Source organism: Microdochium trichocladiopsis (assembly GCF_020744255.1).
Source record: "Microdochium trichocladiopsis strain MPI-CAGE-CH-0230 chromosome Unknown B0I36scaffold_5, whole genome shotgun sequence".
Classification (NCBI taxonomy): Eukaryota; Fungi; Ascomycota; class Sordariomycetes; order Xylariales; family Microdochiaceae; genus Microdochium; species Microdochium trichocladiopsis.
In genome coordinates this window covers 2,500,064-2,518,485 of record NW_025763548.1, presented here as the reverse complement: position 1 = coordinate 2,518,485, position 18,422 = coordinate 2,500,064, and the positions used below count along the sequence as shown (strand labels likewise).

The 18,422-nt window shown below is 57.8% G+C and overlaps 7 protein-coding genes across 7 annotated transcripts; 3 read left to right on the top strand and 4 right to left on the bottom strand.

Moving 5' to 3' along the window:
* The first annotated feature begins 828 nt into the window (after positions 1 to 828).
* B0I36DRAFT_323742 (uncharacterized protein) lies at positions 829 to 4,226 on the top strand. The gene has a single exon (XM_046154015.1). It carries the CDS (start codon positions 1,149 to 1,151, stop codon positions 3,918 to 3,920), a length of 2,772 nt encoding a protein of 923 aa, XP_046013033.1. The 5' UTR covers positions 829 to 1,148; the 3' UTR covers positions 3,921 to 4,226.
* On the bottom strand, positions 4,028 to 4,806 carry B0I36DRAFT_121889 (uncharacterized protein). Its single transcript, XM_046148051.1, has one exon. It carries the CDS (start codon positions 4,648 to 4,650, stop codon positions 4,135 to 4,137), a length of 516 nt encoding a protein of 171 aa, XP_046013032.1. The 5' UTR covers positions 4,651 to 4,806; the 3' UTR covers positions 4,028 to 4,134.
* A 2,032-nt stretch (positions 4,807 to 6,838) lies between these two features.
* Positions 6,839 to 9,153, top strand: B0I36DRAFT_243557 (uncharacterized protein; the record flags this gene model as incomplete). Its single annotated transcript, XM_046149992.1, has 2 exons — positions 6,839 to 8,711; positions 8,780 to 9,153. 2 exons carry the CDS (start codon positions 6,839 to 6,841, stop codon positions 9,151 to 9,153), a joined length of 2,247 nt encoding a protein of 748 aa, XP_046013031.1.
* Positions 9,154 to 10,059: 906 nt separating this feature from the next.
* On the top strand, positions 10,060 to 11,115 carry B0I36DRAFT_243090 (proteasome component PRE2; the record flags this gene model as incomplete). The annotated part of the gene is made up of 2 exons (XM_046149961.1): positions 10,060 to 10,197; positions 10,396 to 11,115. The coding sequence occupies 2 exons, from the start codon at positions 10,060 to 10,062 to the stop codon at positions 11,113 to 11,115; spliced, it is 858 nt and encodes a 285-aa protein (XP_046013030.1).
* Positions 11,116 to 11,674: 559 nt separating this feature from the next.
* On the bottom strand, positions 11,675 to 13,772 carry B0I36DRAFT_323738 (glycoprotease family-domain-containing protein). Its single transcript, XM_046154014.1, has one exon. It carries the CDS (start codon positions 13,689 to 13,691, stop codon positions 11,934 to 11,936), a length of 1,758 nt encoding a protein of 585 aa, XP_046013029.1. The 5' UTR covers positions 13,692 to 13,772; the 3' UTR covers positions 11,675 to 11,933.
* Positions 13,773 to 14,341: 569 nt separating this feature from the next.
* On the bottom strand, positions 14,342 to 15,368 carry B0I36DRAFT_121861 (uncharacterized protein). Its single transcript, XM_046148050.1, has one exon. It carries the CDS (start codon positions 15,148 to 15,150, stop codon positions 14,413 to 14,415), a length of 738 nt encoding a protein of 245 aa, XP_046013028.1. The 5' UTR covers positions 15,151 to 15,368; the 3' UTR covers positions 14,342 to 14,412.
* A 1,039-nt stretch (positions 15,369 to 16,407) lies between these two features.
* B0I36DRAFT_121851 (uncharacterized protein) lies at positions 16,408 to 17,064 on the bottom strand. The gene has a single exon (XM_046148049.1). The coding sequence runs from the start codon at positions 17,000 to 17,002 to the stop codon at positions 16,526 to 16,528; it is 477 nt and encodes a 158-aa protein (XP_046013027.1). The 5' UTR covers positions 17,003 to 17,064; the 3' UTR covers positions 16,408 to 16,525.
* Between the last annotated feature and the right edge of the window lie 1,358 nt (positions 17,065 to 18,422).

Here is an 18,422-nt window from a genome sequence, read left to right as displayed (position 1 = left end):
CCCAAGGGACGCTGTCACGCCAGGCTCTGCTGGACCGACTCCGTTAGGCCAGGTCCCAGATCCCCCCGGCACACACCTCACCTACCTGCCTGCTCCAGCTCAGCCCAGCCCGCCCTCCGTGCTCCACCTGCCACCCACTTCGACTCCCCATCCACCCTTTGACGCCATTCTCCCACTCGCGTAACTCGCAGCTTCCTGCGTCCTACTTACATCTTGCTTCCCGGGTCTTGCTATCACGCGAAACGTCTCGTGCGCAACTATCTCGCAGGCCACTGCTCAAAGCACGTTCCTCTGTACCTTTCTCATCACTTGCGCCGGCTGTTGTACCATCAGCTGCTGGACACTGGTCCCCCCCACCCCTCCACTGCCAGCCGCACGAGACCATGCGATCCAACTGAGAGTTGTTGCATCCAGGCGCGGCGCGGTCAGAGGCATCCTGCGCGACGGCTCATACTTAACCCTCCAGGACCGCTCCGCCTCCACGGCCAACACACACCGCCATGTCTTCCTCATTCACAGGCTTCCTGGGCTCCCCGGACCAAGGCGATCGGAAGCAGCCCCGCCCCGCACACTCCCAGATGCCTGGCGATAGCCTCGCCAACCACCACCACACGCTCGCACACCCGATCACGCCTGCAGACTCGCACCTGCTGTCGCCGCATTCTTCCGCTCATGTACTCAGCAGTGCCACGTCTCCAGATGCTTTCTCTCACACGCCCGACTCGTCTCTCAGCATTGCCGCCTCTAGCGACTTCATGCTCGAGCACTCGGATGACCAGTTCTTCGGAGCCAGCTTTGCCGACGCTGGAGTTAGCAACACGCCTTCGTTTCTCGGGGAAGAGTTCCTGAACCTCGACGGTATCGACGACACGGTGCCTTTCCCAGATCTCGTCTCTGCCACGCCAGATCAGGCCGCCCTCTATCCCATCAGTCCAGACAAGACCCCCATTACCTATAACTCTGGTGTGTTTGGTGACACGAAATCATCCCACTCGACGACAGCCAACCCGATCTTGGGGCGCGACGCTGTTACACAGTCGGCCGCGCATTCGGTCGACTCGAGCCAGACGGCACCACAACTTACTCCAGATACCAACGACGGAGGCTGGTCCGGAGACGAGAATCCCGTCGCTTTCGCCTCATTGGCCATGATCAGCCCACGGGTGACTGTCTCGGAGTGGGAGTCTGCCGGGCGGGCACACGATGCCGAACCTCCCGTCGCTGTTCTTGGAAGTCCATTAACAGTAAGGGCTCCGCGCAGTGCTGCCGGCGACTTTGCCGGCCACATAGCAGAATCAAGCCTGTCTGGGGTGTCAAGAAACGCCCACGGCAGTGACGGCTCTTCTTCTTCTTCCGGCGGCCGACAAGGCATAGCTCCCGGCCAAAGAGCCACTGGTGAGTTGGGCCAAAGCATCAACCAGCAGGCTGCAAAGCGCGAGGTCGAGGAGAAGAACCAAGGTGTGCAAGCATGGATCACGAGATCCCGCAGCGCATCAATCGACCCTCATTTCGTCGAAAAACCAGCAGAAAAGGTGGAGCTCGGCGACGACAACGTCTCACCACGTGAGATTCCCCTGGGTGATCAGACAGTCAATCGCCACATAGAAGGGCAAATGTATTATAATGCTGCCGGGCGTGGTCCTGTGAACGAGACGGACATTCAAATCATGAGAGGGACCATGCCCTGGGAAACGGGCCTACGAATGCAGCCGATCCAGACCGAGCGTACTGTTCCAGAGACAGCACAGGAAGCTATGATCAGGCTCCAGAAGCAGCAGCAGTTTGACAGTGCCTCTATCGTGTCGAGAGCCGCGACCTGGGGAACTCGTCGCCGCAGTCTTCCAAGCGTCATCGACGTGGAAGGCGTGGTCAGCGGTAATTTCCTCAAGAAGCTCTCCATCAGTGGCAAGGACAGCCATGCTCGGCGACCCAGTCTCATTTCCAGAATTCCGAGTCTCGTCAGGAAGTCCAGCACCAATCAACGAAAGCGCAGACCAACCACCACGACAGAGACCTCATCTGACCAGACAGAACAGCACTACGAACCAGAACGCCGCGAGTCCAAAGATAGCCTCGCACCGCCGAGTCGCTCGCCGAGTTGGGGTTTCAACCGGAAGCCGGTGCCCAGTCTCGACACGGCCATTCTCGGCATGGCGGCTGGAGCAGCTTCTATCGGCTCGCAGCATCACACCCGCACTGGATCTGTCAGCGCCGCATCGATGTCTTCGCCCAAAAGTCCATTCGGTGGCTTCAGCGCTCTCGGCGTGCCACCCATCAAAAACACTCTGCGCCGACCGCGTAGTAAGACTGAGCTCACAACGAACAGTCGTGGCGACGCGCCCAGTGCGCTGGTCGGCCTACTCAAGGCGCAGGGCGGTCCACCTGTCGCTCAGCTCGCCAAGAGCCGTACAAAGCCTGAAGTTGACGATGATGAAGATGATGCAGATGAGGATGAGGATGATGACGCGCAGCTCCAACTTGACGCCCGGGTCGAGATCATTCCCACCTTGGAAGGGTTCAAACAGCATATTGTGCGTCTCAACCCAGCCATGCTCAGCGCAGACGGGCAGGTAAACGACAACAGTCGATATCTTGTGGACCGTGTCGCACATTCCATGATGATACGCTACAAAGCTCTTTGCCAGCTCAAGGTCAAACATCTTGCTACTATCAGCACGGGAAAATGTCAGAGCGGGCGCATGTGCATTGCGCAAGGAGGATCCGCCAAAATCCTAGAAGCACGGCCTGATCCTCGATCCGATGGAGACAGCCCTCTCGATGCGCTGAGTAGCGAGAATTTTCCGACCGGTATTCCTATGCCACCGACAAGCTCTCTGCCTGCAGAGTTCGAGTGTCAGTTGTGTTTCAACAGCAAGAAGTTTACCAAACCATCAGACTGGACAAAGCATGTGCACGAAGATGTTGCACCTTTCACCTGTACTTGGGACCGGTGCCGAGACACCAAGCTGTTCAAGCGCAAGGCGGATTGGGTGCGCCACGAGAACGAAGGCCATCGCCATCTCGAGTGGTGGACGTGCGACGTAGAGGATTGCCGCCACATCTGCTATAGGCGAGACAACTTTCTGCAACATCTTGTTCGCGAGCACAAGTTCCCCGAGCCCAAAGTCAAGACCAAGGCAGACGTCAAACGAGCCGGCGCCTCTGATCCAACATGGTCCAAAGTCGAGCAGTGCCACACCGAGACCGGTGTAAAGCCTATGGAGGAGCCATGTCGATTCTGCAACAAGACTTTTCCAACATGGAAGAAGCTCACTGTCCACCTTGCAAAACACATGGAGCACATCAGCCTGCCTGTCCTGAAGTTGGTGGCCGCGAAAGACCTTGATGCAGACACGCTCATCAGCCCTGTGCAAGACCCGCCTCCGGTCAACTTTGGATCTCTGAACAATGCACAGCCTCAGGTCAAACAGGAGCCCAGAGGCTATGACATGTCTGGCCAATTCGTGGCAACAACGCCGGGTGATCTCACTTATGCTCAACAACATGAATTCGGCATCGGTATGATGCCATCAACCACCTACGCGCAGCCGATGGATTCATCCTACTACGCGGATCCTGGATTGGGTCAGCAACCAGGCTTCATGCTGAACCAGGTCCCGCACGACATGGCACAGGCACAGGCACCGTACCAAATGGCAGTCACTAATGGCGCGCATTTTGATGGTACAAGCTCCTTTGTGAACATGGCCAACCCGGATATGGAGGCGTTTCCAAACTTTCAGACCAATTCGCTGGGCATTCAAAATGCGCCAGGGCAAGCTTTGGTCTACGATGGGCTCATGGCCAATCCGAATGTGCAGACAATGCACCCGTCGGTGCCACAGTACAGTCACCAGGGGTCGGCCTCGCCATACTCCCGGTCACCTCACCAGGGCCCTATGCAATTCTATCCCCAGTAAGGAAGGATGTCGTGGTTTGAAATTTGTGGGTGCGCAGCGTTCGATTAGGATTTACGGAAATGGTTTTAGATACACTATACGTTTTGACCTTCAGATGAGGAGCATTTAGACTGCACTGGGGGCTTTTCTCCAGCACATCAACAATGATGATTTACGGACTCACAATATATGCTCTTTGTTTCTACGCCGACCTGTTCGTGGAGCGTCATACAAATCAGTGAGGATGCGGGATCTGCGCAGTTCCACCGTGAATGGGGTTGAAAGGAGCTCTGACATTCACGGGCCTAAAGGCGCGCAGCGATCGCCGTCCAGGTCCGCTTTCATCAAGAGTCTGGGAGAGTTCGCGGATCATGTCCTGTTGGCTGCCTACCGCTGGGATTTTGTCTACCCATTTCCGGGAATCCCGTCCCCCATCTCCCTGCGCTGACCTTACTCGCAAACTACCTGACGAGTAGATACACGGCTGGCAGAGCAGATGTGCATGGTTGCTTTGGCCCGCCTCCTCCCCACTATAAGGCATGAGTGTTGACTGACATATAAACTCTATGTGCCCTGCTTGTATGGAGGTAGGAATGCTGAACAAGGCGAACGCTGGATCCTCCCCGTGGATGGAGAAGGGATCGTTCATGTTTGACCTGCTTGCGGACTTTTTAAGGACGAGGCGAGATGGATCTGCTTCTGGAGCACGACGGAACCCTGGACAATGGGATGAAATCTGCATGCATGACATCACGTGCGTGCTGGCATTTTGTTGAACCTACACTACTATGTACTACTATTATGTACGTGCGTGCTCCGCATCTGCAGGAACACAGACGGGATGGCTGGGCGGATGAGATTCCTTCTGGTCCAAGGTTAATTAGCAGCGAGCGTTTTGGTGATGCCTGCCTTGGTCTAAGCGTTCCTTCCCTCCCTCCCTTCGTATCCCCCCTACACGACAGGGTGAGGGAGGAGATCACCCACCCACATAAAGAGTGCGCGTGCCTTGATCACCTTGATAATCCTGGTTAAATGGTCGAGACAGGCTGGGGTGGTGCCATGAATGAGACTGAAGATCATCACTTTCTCCACGCTGCTGCTGCTGCTCCTGCACAGCCTCAGATTCGGCATGGGGGAGCATTCAGAGAGCGCGCGGCCCTTGGGAAATTCTGGGAATAACCCACACTGGGGGGATAAGCGGCGGGATGTAGCTACGAACGTGGTAGGGGCTGGTGGTGATCATCTTTGTTGGGGGGGTTCTGACGACACGACGACGACGACGACGACGACGACGACCAGCAGCAGCAGAACGAGGCTTGGGCCTGGTCCACTGCTGTTGCTTGCGTGCAGGTGATCAAGCGGGCGAATTTGATGATGGGATAAGGACGCAAATGGACGAGGACGCGAAAGCCGTGACTGGAGGCTGTGGAGCGGGGTGCGGTTTCAGACAGAGCACCAGACTTTATGCAAGCCTTGCGGCTTTGCTTGCATGCTTGCTTGCTTTGCTGTGTTCCCCTTGCAAGTGATCAGCTCCAGTTGCGACAAAGAGAAGCAAGTGTTGAAGCAGGAGGCCGAGTCTTGTCATTGTTGATACACCCATTGTGAAATAAGCACTTCCCCGAGAGCTGCTCTGCATAATACTTGGTGGACGGATGTATCCTCGTAGCCGCCTCGACATGGAAGTCGCTAGCTGGCTGGCTGGTGGTGCTTGGTGAGGCGCCGAGCACAAGGTCCAGCGTCAGAGGGCCGTTTCGCGGGCGCCTGGCGGCCAAGGGGCCGGGCCCTGGTCTTGGACGAGTGGGTCCAGGGGCAGGCGTCGCGAGGCCCGCCAGCCAATCGAGCGGACCGTTTGGAGAGAGTGCTGCGATGACCCCCCTGGCGCCGTCGGTTTGGCGACACGCCAGCCCGCGACTGGAATGCCTGGTGCCCACTCTTTAGGGCCGTGAGGCGGAGTGGGCCTGCGCGGCAGGAGCTTGAGTGGTGGAGCCTGTCCAGCACCGGGCAGGGCTGCGTGTCTGAGGCGGGCCCTCCCAGCCAGCCCGCCCAGGTGTTCGAGATGTGCACATCCAACCACAACCGCCAGGGGCATCGGTCGACGACGAGCTCGACTTAATTATGCCCAATGCCTACGTGCCTCAAGCGGGCCTCTGCGCCCAGCTCTGCACCGGTCAGAGCTTCTTTGGTCGTCATTTCTTCTCTGGTCCCGGCCAGGGTGCGAAGCAGAGGAAAAACAACCAGCGCTTCCGCTCCAAGTGGCGTCTGTCCTGTTCCACTTACACACTCTCCGCTCCTTCTCACCATCGTGGGCTAAACCCCGTCATCCTCGCCCGACGACGTGTTTCATCTTATGCTGGCGGCAACGCCATCCCGCCGGCACCCCAACCCGAACGCCCTCGCACTCCTCCACTCCCTCGTAGACGCCCCCCGACTGCCTCTCACGGCTTCCTTTCTTCTCGGTCATCTCCAACCCACCTTCTTTCTGGTGATTGCCAGCCAGCATCGTCGCCTTTCGACGCCCTCACGGCAATCCTCCTTGTCGTTTCCTTTCCGTTTCTTCGTTTCTCAGCCAGGTTGATCCTGCCGTCTTTGATCAGACGTTCAACAACATCGTCTTTTTCTCTCTCTCGAAACCTTCACGACCATCGCTTCCTTCGAAACTTCGAACCGACGACTTTCTCAACATCTCGTAGTAGACACATTCGGCATCTTGACAGCATATGAAAGCAGATTTGGACACGACATCTCGACTGCCATTCTGCTAGGGACCTTCGTTTGATTTCTCCATATACACGAACTCGCCAAGCCTGCATTGGGAATCCGAACGAGGAGTTTTGGGGACACGACACAACTGCCTCTCGCCAGCCAAAATACCCATTAAAAAGGGGTGGAACCACGACTTGTTTCCCTCAGAAACAGCAGCTAGCAAACCAATTGAAAAAATGGCGAGGTGGAACTTGCGAAGCGCCGCACTGTGGTCGGCCGTTCTCGTTGCACGAGTGGCGGCCGAGGACATCCTCACGACCAGCGGCTTCAAGAACTGCAACACCACCTCCGATATCAGCGTGGACAAGGTCGACATCTCGTACAATGCGGCCGCCAAAGTCGTCACCTTTGACCTTGCAGGCAGCAGCAACAAGGTCCAGAATGTGACGGCAACCCTCAAGGTCTCGGCTTACGGCCAGGAGGTCTACACTCAGAGCTTCGAGCCTTGCGACCCGGCCACGTTCGTCAAGCAGCTCTGCCCGGTCCCCGCCGGTAACTTCTCGGCTCGCGGCACGCAGGAGCTCCCCGCCGAGGCCGCGTCTATGATCCCAGCCATCGCCTTCCAGATCCCCGACATTGCGGCCTTCGCCTCCGTCACGCTCAAGAACATGGATACTGGCGTCGAGGCCGGTTGCGTTCAGTCTCAAGTATCCAACGGCAAGACCATGAACGTGCCTTCAGTGTCGTATGTGGCTGCAGGCATCGCTGGTGCTGCCCTCGTGCTCAGTGGTGTTTCGGCCGCCAGTGCTGGTATCGCCAGTGTTGGTGCGTCGGCGGCCGGAGGCACAGGAACCACGAGCCCGGGCTTCTCAGAGGTCATGGGCGTATTCCAGTCGTTTGCTTCGTATGGCATGCTCTCGGTCAATCTCCCTCCAGTATACCGTGGTTTTACCAAGAACTTTGGTTTTTCGATGGGTATCATCCCGTGGTCAAGCATGCAGATTGCCATCGACGACTTCCGAGGATCGACCGGGGGTAATCTCACCAGAGACAGCTTCAAGCTCTTGCAAAACACCACTCTGGTCTTCCCCGACGGCACCACTGGGAAACCTCAGCCGCCCGCCTTCAAGAGGGCCGTCCACGAATTCCTCACCCTCGCAACTCGCCAGGTCGAGACGTCGGTCAACGGCACGCTCGACGGCGATGGCGGCTCGGCGGCTCAGCCGACAGGAATCGAGTCCACAGTCTCTGGTATTGAGGCATACGTCAAACAACTATCCGTGCCTTCGTACAACAGCTTTATGACGGTACTCTTGATCACCGCCATCATCATCGCCGTCATCATCTTCAGCATGCTGCTTGTCAAGGTTGTTCTCGAGGCGTGGTCAATCTGGGGCAAATTCCCCGAGTCGCTGAAGGGTTTCCGTGAGCACTACTGGGGCTCGATTGCACGATCCATCACCTCGCTCATCATGTTGCTCTACGGCGTCTGGGTGCTCTACTCTGTGTACCAGTTCACCCACGGCGACTCGTGGGCAGCCATGACTCTGGCGGGTGTCACGCTCGGTCTGTTCACCGGCATTCTGGGCTTCTTCACCTTCAAGATTTGGTGGATTACCCGGAAGCTCAAGGAGAGCGAGGGCGACACGGCGGGCCTCTACGAGGACAAGGACACCTGGGTCAAGTACAGCCTCTTCTACGAGGCCTACAAGAAGAGCTACTGGTGGGTCTTCGTGCCTGTCATCCTGTACATGCTGTCCAAGGGCCTTGTCATGGCCGCTCTGGACGGTTCCGGCATGTCGCAGACCATTGGCCTGCTCATCGTGGAAGCTCTCATGCTCGGCGTCCTGCTCTGGAACAGACCCTTTGAGCGCAAGTCCTCCAACATCATCAACATTGCCATCCAGGTCGTGCGCGTGCTCTCGGTCGTCTGCATCCTGGTCTTCGTCGACCAGTTTGGCATCTCGCAGTCGACACAGACTGTGGTCGGTGTCGTCCTGATTGTCATGCAGTCGACTCTTGCTGGTGTTTTGGCTATACTGCTCGTATGGAACGCCATCATCATCTGCTGCAAGGAGAACCCCCACCGCAAGCGCAGAAAGCAGATGGGTAAGTTTTCCAAGCCCTACCAGGCACATTTTCGGATACATTTGCTAACCGTGTTGTCCACCGCACAGAGAAGGAGAGGCTGGAGCGCGAGGCCGAGAATCTGACTCCCCTCGACGCCAACAACGCTCTTCTCATGGGCTCGGGCAAGGAGTCGACGACCACATTTGCCGTCACCAGCACTGTTATGGACGAGAAGAAGGGCCTTTACGACCCGATGGCCGCACCGTACCAGGGTAACGCTTATGACCAGCCGTCCACAAAGGCCAACAACTTGAGTCTCCCGGGCGACCAGTATCACCGGGCCCTGACCCCGTCGCTTCCCTTCGGCCAGGATCAGAGCCAGGCCGGGTTGCTTGGTAACGCGGCGCCGATGGGGAACCAGCCCGGGTATCAGCAAGGTTACGCCCAGGGTGGCTATGGGGGCTATCGTGGCGGTTACTAAAGTTCCTCATCCAGGATAAGTGTATTTCTTTTTCCTTTGGTTCTAAGCATTCGAAGACAAACGACATCTCCTCATCGCGCTGGGCGCCGCGTAGAAGGGATTCTCGTGGGCGACTAGCTTAGCAGACAAATAGATGACAAACCGACATGTGCACAATACATACAGCTCGATCTCTTTTTTTGTTTGCCATACTCCATAGTACGATTTTTGATTTAGCTTTTATAATAGACCTTGGGAACACTGAACGCCATGAGCAGCTGTGAGTTGACTTGCTAATTACAATGAAGCGAAATGGACTGAGAGATAGCAATTTCAAGCCAGATTGGAGAACCGGCCTCCTCAGTATACAGTATATGGTGGAATTCAGGCACGCACGTCTATTGAAGGATGGGGACGGGCATGTTGGGTTCATCAGGCTCGCCATGCTGCACACTTGTCGAGCTTGAGCTGCGCCAGCTTGGCAGACCGATGCAGCTGGCAGAAGAGGGCCAACGATGAACTCTGGGGCAGGAGCTTCACCTCAAGCTGGGAGCCCCACCTGCCACAAGCTTCAATGAGTTGCCTCGCAGTACGCGTGGGACCAGCTGCCTTGAGCTCCACAGCAGCAGCAGCAGCAGCAGCAGCAGCAGCACCAAGCTAATAGCTGCAGCGAGATACCAGCAACCACACGGCGGGCTAGAGGTCGTCATCCCGCCGCCAGCCTGGGACAACCACCACACACATCCACATCCACAACCAAACCAAACCACACCTCGCCAGCCCGCTCAGCACGACAACCAGCATCCGCAGATCTCAGCATAGCCTGTGAGCACATATTGAAGTCGTCGGCCAGACTGGTTAGAGCACTTCAACGAGCGTGACCTTCGCTGCTGGCCAGCAAGCAAGCAACGACCCTCCCCGCCCACGATGGACTCCCTCGTCACCCGATACAGCCGCCCCGCGGCGCTCCAGCGCGAGACACACCACGAGGACAGCTTCGATGATGTCCAGGATGACATGGCGCCTGCCTTGTCTCTCAAGTTCGCCATGCCGCCTGTAGCCCAGGTCAGTACCTGTCCCCCACGCCCACCCCCCAGGCCCAAGGTCGTTTGTCGGTGTTTGGTGCTGGAATCCCAGAAGACCCTCCAGCATTGCTGCTTCACCGTGGCCAGTGCGGATGGGGGCGACGCTGATTTGATCTGACGACGACCTGGAGAGACATGCAATCTGTTTGAGAACCTCGATGCTAACTTTCCAACACAGCCCTCCGCCTGGCTCCGCGCCGCTACCGACGACCGGTCAAACCCCGACTGCCCTATCAAGATTGCCCACGGCACGACAACTCTCGCCTTCCGTTTCAAGGGTGGCATCATAGTAGCGACGGATTCGCGTGCGACGGCAGGCAACTGGATCGCCTCGCAGACGGTCAAGAAGGTCATCGAGATCAACGACAAGATGCTGGGCACGATGGCTGGTGGTGCCGCCGATTGCCAGTACTGGCTCGGCTGGCTGGGCATGCAGTGCCGGTTGCACGAGCTCCGCCACAAGCGCCGCATCAGCGTCGCCGCGGCCTCCAAGATCCTCGCAAACCTCGTCTATCAGTACAAGGGCATGGGCCTGTCCATGGGCACCATGTGTGCGGGCGTCACCAAGGAGGAAGGCCCCGCGCTGTACTACATCGACAGCGACGGCACGCGGCTCGCAGGCAACCTGTTCTGCGTTGGCTCCGGTCAGACCTTTGCGTACGGTGTCCTCGACGCCGAGTATGACTACAACTTGAGCGATGAGGACGCGCTCGAGCTCGGCAAGCGCAGTATCCTGGCTGCCGCCCACCGTGACGCGTACTCGGGTGGTTTCGTCAACTTGTACCATGTCAAGGAAGCCGGCTGGACCAAGCACGGATTCATGGACACGAACCCGATGTTCTGGGAGACGAAGCTGGAGAAGGGCGAGTTCAGCAACGTCACGAGCGCGCTGGAGTAAGCTGGGATTCAGCGGGCATGGGCATGGGACTAGAGATATAGAAGTCACAGTCACAAAACCAAAGCAAGACAAGAATCATGACAAAGCGATTCCAAGACTGGGTGCGAGTGTTCTGCTGCGTGAAGTGTCTAAGCATCTGACTATGAGCATGATAGTTCGTGGCTGGAGACTGGCCGTTTCTAGTGCCTGTGATATGTAGTGCCCCAGTTGCCGGTCCGGTGTCGCTTCTGCGGATGTGTTATCGTCCAGAGATCCAGAACCAGTATGTATGGAATGCATCTCGACAACGAAACCCTCCCTGACATGTCGAGGCTACTTTACGTGGCATGTACATCACGGCGAGGGAAAGCCGTCGTCGTCCCCGTGTGTGTGTGTGTGTGTGTGTGTGTGTGTAATCCAATTGCAAAAGCTGTCCGATTCTATTGTTCTTCGTAACTCATGAAAAATGCCTGATTCTTTCCTACATGATGCTCCTGGCATACTCGGAGCTCGTGATATCGTACATGTATTGATGATGATTGCAAGAGTACAGGGTTAGGACGGAGCCCACCAGTTGTCGCCTCCCCCCCCCCCCCTTCCTCTCGCCAACGCGCACGCATGTGTACAAGAGGAGGGGAAAGGTGTCTATACTGAAGGGGCTTCCGCCGCTAAGGAAAAGTAGTTTGTCGGATGGATATACCACTGGGGCCCCAGATCTTCTTCTTCTGCTTCTTCTTCTATGCCCGTGAGCCTCGCGGACACCACACCACACCACATGTACTAAGGGCCTCTGATCTTTGGGCGTCTCGCTTGTGAGCCATGAAAGCGGGCAGACAAGCCTAGTCGTCGCGGTACCACCCTTGCGCGCCGAGGATCCCGCCGCCAGCGCCGGCCGGATCGAGCGGCCACTTCTTGATGGGCTTGACGTCGAGCGCCGACCGCCAGCCCGCGGTGTACATCTCCATCCCCGTCCAGGCGATCATGGCGGCGTTGTCGGTGCACAGGGCCACGGGGGGGAAGATGAGTTTCACGTGGGGAAACCCCCGGACGTCGAGGATCGCGCGCAGGATGTGGCGCAGGTAGGCGTTGGAGGCGACGCCGCCGGAGAGGACGACGGTGTTTATGCTGGTGGTGCTGGTGGTGCTGCCCGAGGCGTGGTGGCCGCCGTCCTGCTGCGCGGCGGCGAGCGCCTCATCCTTCCTGATCCGCTTGAGCGCCATGACGAGCCTGCTGGCCAGGTGCTCAAAGGCCAGGCGCATCGTGTGCCTCGCGAGCTCGCGCCTCTCGTCGAGGCCGAGGTCCGGGTGCTCGTCGGTGACAATGGTCTTGACGCGCCCGTTGAGCCCGGAGAAGTCGTAGCGCATGGCGGCGGAGCCGTGCATGGGCGGCGTCAGCCACCAGGCCCGGCGGCACGGGGAGGTGTAGATGCGCTGCTCGTCTGGGCGGGTCTGTGGTGGCGTGTAGCCGTAATCGTATTCCTTTGGCGGGGAAAGGGAGGAGTGTTGTTGTTCTTGTTGAGGACGGGGGAAGGCAAACTCCTCGAGCAGCCTGCCGTACATGACGTCCGTGGCGGCAGCGAGGTATTCCTCTGGCAGGATGAGCCGGGCGCACTTGTCGAGCAAGTCGCCGATGGCAATGTTGTCGGCTTGGGCGAGGATGGCGTGGTCGTTGAGCCCGCGCGAGTGCACGAGCAGGCTGTGCCCGCCAGACACGAGCACCGAGATGAAGGGGAAGTCTGGCTCCGTCGCCACGGCCGTCTGTTCTTGGGGCGAGAGTCGCTGCTGCTGCCCCTGCTGCTGTTGCTTCTTCTTCTCGAGCGCATGCACCAGCCGTGGCGTGAGGGCGTGGGCCTCCATGTGGTTGACCGCCAGCAACGGGACATCCCACGCCACGGCGAGGCTCTTGGCCGTCATGAGCCCCACGGTCAAGTTGGACATCATGCCCGGCCCCCGCGTCACGCTCACAAAGTCGGGCTTCCGCCGCGCCCGCCCGTCAACCCAGACCGTCTTGTCCCCCAGCCCGCCCTCGTCGCTGCGGCCCACGGAGCTACCACTCTCGCCGCACCTAGGCAGCGCCCGCAGCGCCCTCTTCAGCAGCGGCGCCATGCTCGCGACGTGCGACTGCACCGCAACGTCCGGGTACACGCCCTTGAAGTCGCGGCTGTCGGCGGTGACTTTGTCGTTGAAGTGCAGTGTCGCTCCGCCGCTGCTGCCGGCGTCCCCCGTCGTCGAGATGGCATCCCGCTCGAGAATCGCCACGCACGTGTCGTCGCATGACGATTCTATCGCCAGGGTCAAGAGGTTGCCATGTTTCCCGCCATGCTTCCTGTCTCCCCTTGCTTGTCCACCTTGTTTCTGAGGTGAGGCCGGTTCTTCCGTCGGAGCAGCGCTCGCTAGTATGCGCGTCGTCGTGAGGGAGCGTCGGGAGGTTCGAGGTGCAAGTCTCCGGCAGCCCTGCCCGGGGAGATTCGCATCTGGAAGGACGAGGAGGAGGAGCGGCGAAGTGTGGCTTGCGGCGCAGGCTCGTACAGGAGGGGCTGTGGGCAGGTCATGGGGCCGGCGACATGGTCGCGACAGGAGGGAGCATGACCTCCTCATCAAGACAGGCACATCAGGCGTGTGAGCTTGGGGCCGGTCGAGGTTGCGCCAGTGCGGACACTAGGATCGTATTCAATGGGGTTGCGCAGTGTGAAAGGGCGCCGAGATCGCCCGCTGGAGCTATCCAGGTTAAAGTTAGCAGGTAGGCGTGGGGAAATGTTCACCCCTTATCTTATCAGCATTGGGCTCTGGTCATCGCCGCGCCACCATTAAGGAATGCAGTCATCGCCACGGTAGAAATTGAAATGTATTATCTACTAGGAGGCACAACCTGTCAATGAGTGCTCTCAGTCACTCACAGAAGCGCCAGATCATCTCATCCGTACCAACGGTTACAATCATTCCCCGACGATACTCGTGGGTACTTGCGCGCACGAGGACCTCCTCTGGCCAATCATCTTACACGCTTTCCTGCTGGGCTCTTTGCAATATACTACGTGGGAATGCTCAAACTAGACAGGTAGACACGGGCGATGGCATATCAACAGCCTTTTCGGGCATAACTCTGGAGATTTCGCGCAGAGGAAAAAATAAAGATCCCGGCACGAGTACTTTATTGTTACTACCAACCGAGCTCTGAAAACCGCCAAACCCTTTTGACACCTTCAGATATCATACTTTGACGATCCCGCCAACCCAATCACCGGGGGTAGCAGGCCTCGACTCCCTGAAAATACGATCGTACAAAGAGGCACCCCAACTGCATATAGCCAACTTGCGCTTACAGCAACCACAATGCTAGAACACCTGCGCAAAGGCAGCTGGCGAGGCTCGCCGAGATGGCGGAAGCACCAGCAGAAGGGATGATGATGATGGGCGAGCTGGCAGCAGCTGGAGGTACGATGCCACCAGAACCGCTGGGAAGAACAGCAGGAACCGCAGTAGGGAATGCGACACCTCCATTGGAAGGCAGGGTCAACAGCCCAGAGGTCGTGGGGAATGGCACGAAGACACTGGAGCTACTACTTAGAGATGGGCCAGAAGTCTGTGCTGGAGGCACGATCAGGGACTCGCTAGGCGCAACGATGAGGCTTTCACTAGGCGGAGCAACCATAGTCTCTCCCGGAGGGGTGACCATCGTCTCCCCTGGAGGACTGACCATCGTCTCCCCTGGAGGACTGACCATCGTCTCCCCTGGAGGACTGACCATTGTCTCTCCCGGAGGCGAAACCATAGACTCCTGAGGAGGCGACACCATTGTCTCTCCTGGAGGCGAGATCATGGACTCCTGAGGGGGCATGACAACCTCGGAAGGCATGGCGCCATGATCCTTTCCAGGGTAAGAGAGAGTAGGAAACACCGGCGGCGGGGCAATGACTCCATGCGAGGCAGACAACTGGTAAGGCTCAGGCGTTAGTAGAGGGTTTAAGAAATCTTCTCCTGACAGGGCACTACTCACTACTGTAGTGGACGAAAGCTCAATGGCCGTAGAAATAGACGCTGACGCCGACGCCGTCATGCGAGCGGGCTCCGCAACAGAGGTCAAGACAAGGTGAGAAGTGGAGGCTGAAGCACCCACAGAGAGTGAGGCGGAGCTGGAAGTAGAAGAGAGCGAGGCAGAGCTGGAACTAGAGGAGAAAGAGGCAGAGCTCGACAAGGACTCCGTGACAGCGAGCGTGGCCGAACTCTCGGAGACCACAGACAGAGACACGGACGCCGAGGCAGACTCCGAGAGAGAAACTGATTCGCTCGGCTGCAAGTGTGCCGGGGGTACAGGAAGCGTGCCTGGGAGAACTGAAGGAGGCGTGTGAACCGCAGGAGTCTCGATAGGCAGCCTAGCGGGTTCAGAGACCGAGAGAGTGGGCAAGGCGTACCCAGGAGGCGGTGGTGGAAGGACGAGCGGTGGCAGAGCTGCAGGAGGCGTGTGCACAGGAAGCTCTGCAGACGAAGAAACAATGATATCTGATGTTGATGTCACCTCGGGCTTCTCGGTAGACTTCTCGGCCTTCTCAGCCGTAGTAGTCTCTTCGGATTTGCTGGACTTCTCGGGCTTCTCAGTCGTGGTGGTCTCTTCGGATTTGCTGGACTTCTCAGGTTTCGCGGTAGGCTTCTCGGCCTTCTCAGTCGTGGTAGCCTCTTCGGATTTGCTAGCCTTCTCAGGTTTGTCGGTAGGCTTCTCAGCCTTCTCAGTTTTGGTGGCCTCCTCCGGTTTGCCGGGCTTCTCGGGCTTCTCTGTAGGCTTTTCGGCCTTCTCTGTGGTTGTCTCGGTGGGCTGCTGCTCGTCCTCGGCAGGCCTTTCTGGCTTTCCGGGCTTCTCTGGCGCCTCACCCTTCTCAGGTTTCTCGGGCTTCTCCGGAGCTTCGCCCTTCTCAGGCTTCTCAGGTTTCTCTGGCTTCTCCGTCTTCTCGGGGGCCTGCTCGTCTGGCTTCTCCGTGAGGGTCGGCTCAGAGGTTGTGACGACAGGCGTGACCTCAGCAGATGGCACCAGCTCCTCGGCACCCTTCCCAAAGGCCTGCTCGGCACGAGCCACCTCGTGGCTCACCATCCCCATTCTGGCCTTGCGTGCCGAGTGTGCGTGAGCCCGCCGGGCCGGAGCGGCGGTTGCCAAGGACATGGTGCCGAGTAGTGCAAGCACTACGGATGACTGAGAGACCTTCATTGGTATTGTGGTTGATTGATGTTGTTGATTGAGTGCAGCTGAGTGTTCAAAGTGACTCGACGAAAGCGAGATGTGGCACGTGCTTGGCCGTGGTTAGACGGGGTATCTACAATTCTAGCTTGTTGGCGATATTGTCGGCTCGCAGAGCTCGGTGGAGTAGGCCGTTAAAAGTCGTGAAAAGACACACAAAAAAAAGTCGAGCCGGAGGAAGAGAAGCGGAATAAAGATTGACTGATCAACAGTACCAAAAGTTGCTGGCCAGCAGGCAGTGTCGAAGACGAACCAAAGAATGGAAGAAAAAGAAGACCGAACAACGAACAAAGAACGGATGGAAACTGCGGTCAGTAGTCTGGAGAAGGGAAGGGGAGGGGAGAAAACAAACCGAAAAGAGAGGAAACGAACGAGGAGATATTAGAGGAAGCGGTCGACAGCAGCTGGTCCCGGGCAGGCACCAGGGCCCATGCCGAGAAACAGAAACGAGGGTGCTTGGCCGTGGTGGACCACCTGCTGCAAGTACAGTGTTGCGGTTGACACCCCCGGGTCTGTCATGACGGCACTCGAGATCGAACGAATCGCCAGCCCAGGTCGGACGACGGGGTCGCAACCCCTGTGTGGCCTCCGTCCGACGCTGTCCATGTCGGGCAGGGCTGGGCATCGTCAGAGCAGTGCCTGCACCACCCGGCAAGGACGGATGGTTAGAGGCACTCGGCATGGCTCTGGGGCCAGGCTTGGACGCAGAGCCTCCTGGCCGCTGCCGGAAGAGGGTCCCTTCCGTGCACATCTGAAGCGGAGACGCGCGCCCGCTGCGGGATGGCTGAAATAAGGTGTGGACCAGGGTGACGAGGTTGTCCATGCAGACCTAGCCCGTGGTGGTATAGCTGCGGAGCTATCGCTGGCACCACCCCGGCAGGGTTTCGACACCAGGCTTCCAAGGACACAGGGCCGTCGTGTTGGCTGCAAGTCTGCAGAGGAGCGTGATCTCCAGCTTTTGAGATGGACAGGGAGAGATATCAAGAAGGCAGCTGGCAGTTTGGACTGTAAGAGGGATTCACTTGGGAGTATTGTTGTTGATCCCCCGTGCCTCCTTCAAAGATCACAGTCATGTAAGTGTCGATACAGTTCTGTCTGCATACCTTAAGGGACTTAGGGTTTTGGCAGACTTGTTCGCATGGAGTATGGAAGGTCTCATCCCAACTTGCAGAACACTTGCAAGAACACCAGACCCAGCACCACCACAACGGTTCAATGTCAATCGCCCCTTCCCCGCCCAAGCCGCTGAGCTCTCCGCTTTCCCCCTGCCGAGTACCATGAGGTACGTACCCAAGCCAGCCAGCCAACCACAGCCCCCGAACCATTGCCAGGGGTCTTCATTCCATGGAAGGCCGGGGGTGGGTTGGGGCCAAAACCCCCCCTGCTGCGGCTCTCCATCCAGGGTCTGAGACACGGAGCCTTGCACTTCTGCAACTCAAAGTCCTCTCGGGGCGGTTTCAAGTCACAGCCCCTTCACAATGCACGAGCATTTGGCATCGCAGGCCCCTGGTCGTCGTCTCATCAAGGCTCATCCACCAGCACGAGCTCAACGTCATGGTTGTCGGGGAGAAGAATGAGCAGACAGACAAAGATTAGACGACGAGAGGCGCAGTCTTCCAAGATCGAAACACAGCTTGGCCGGTGTGGTTCACAACTTCACATCAGACGACAAAGTCTGAGTTGTCAAGATTTCTGCCATGACCATCTGACTATCCAGCCGACCTCCATCGTCAAGTCATTTGCATGGGTTCCCTGATCATGGGCGGCCCTCCACAGAAGACATCATTCCTGCCTTCCACGTGTCGCAACTTTTAGCCGCCGCTTTCAAACGACCATGCACAAAGAGACACCACGAAAGCAAGATTCGCTGCCTGTATTGCGACACAGCCAAGGGTTTCACACCACGTCCTGCTCCCGCCGCATCTGAATAATCTAGTAAGGGATCGACAACCACACCTAATCGGTACAGCTGACTCTGCTTTGCTCGGCCTCTGCCTCTCCCCCAAAAATAACGCCCTGATATACCCCACAAACACTCCTGCAAAACAAGCTTCCAAGCCTCCACCAAATAGTCAAGGTCCCCATATCCTAGTAGCCGCTTC

What these genes read in the sequence shown, in the direction of transcription:
- B0I36DRAFT_323742 (XM_046154015.1), top strand. Translation starts at nt 1,149, where the DNA reads ATGATCAGCCCACGGGTGACTGTCTCGGAGTGGGAGTCTGCCGGGCGG.
- B0I36DRAFT_121889 (XM_046148051.1), bottom strand. Translation starts at nt 4,650, where the DNA reads ATGTCATGCATGCAGATTTCATCCCATTGTCCAGGGTTCCGTCGTGCT.
- B0I36DRAFT_323738 (XM_046154014.1), bottom strand. Translation starts at nt 13,691, where the DNA reads ATGAGGAGGTCATGCTCCCTCCTGTCGCGACCATGTCGCCGGCCCCAT.
- B0I36DRAFT_121861 (XM_046148050.1), bottom strand. Translation starts at nt 15,150, where the DNA reads ATGACGGCGTCGGCGTCAGCGTCTATTTCTACGGCCATTGAGCTTTCG.
- B0I36DRAFT_121851 (XM_046148049.1), bottom strand. Translation starts at nt 17,002, where the DNA reads ATGCCGAGTGCCTCTAACCATCCGTCCTTGCCGGGTGGTGCAGGCACT.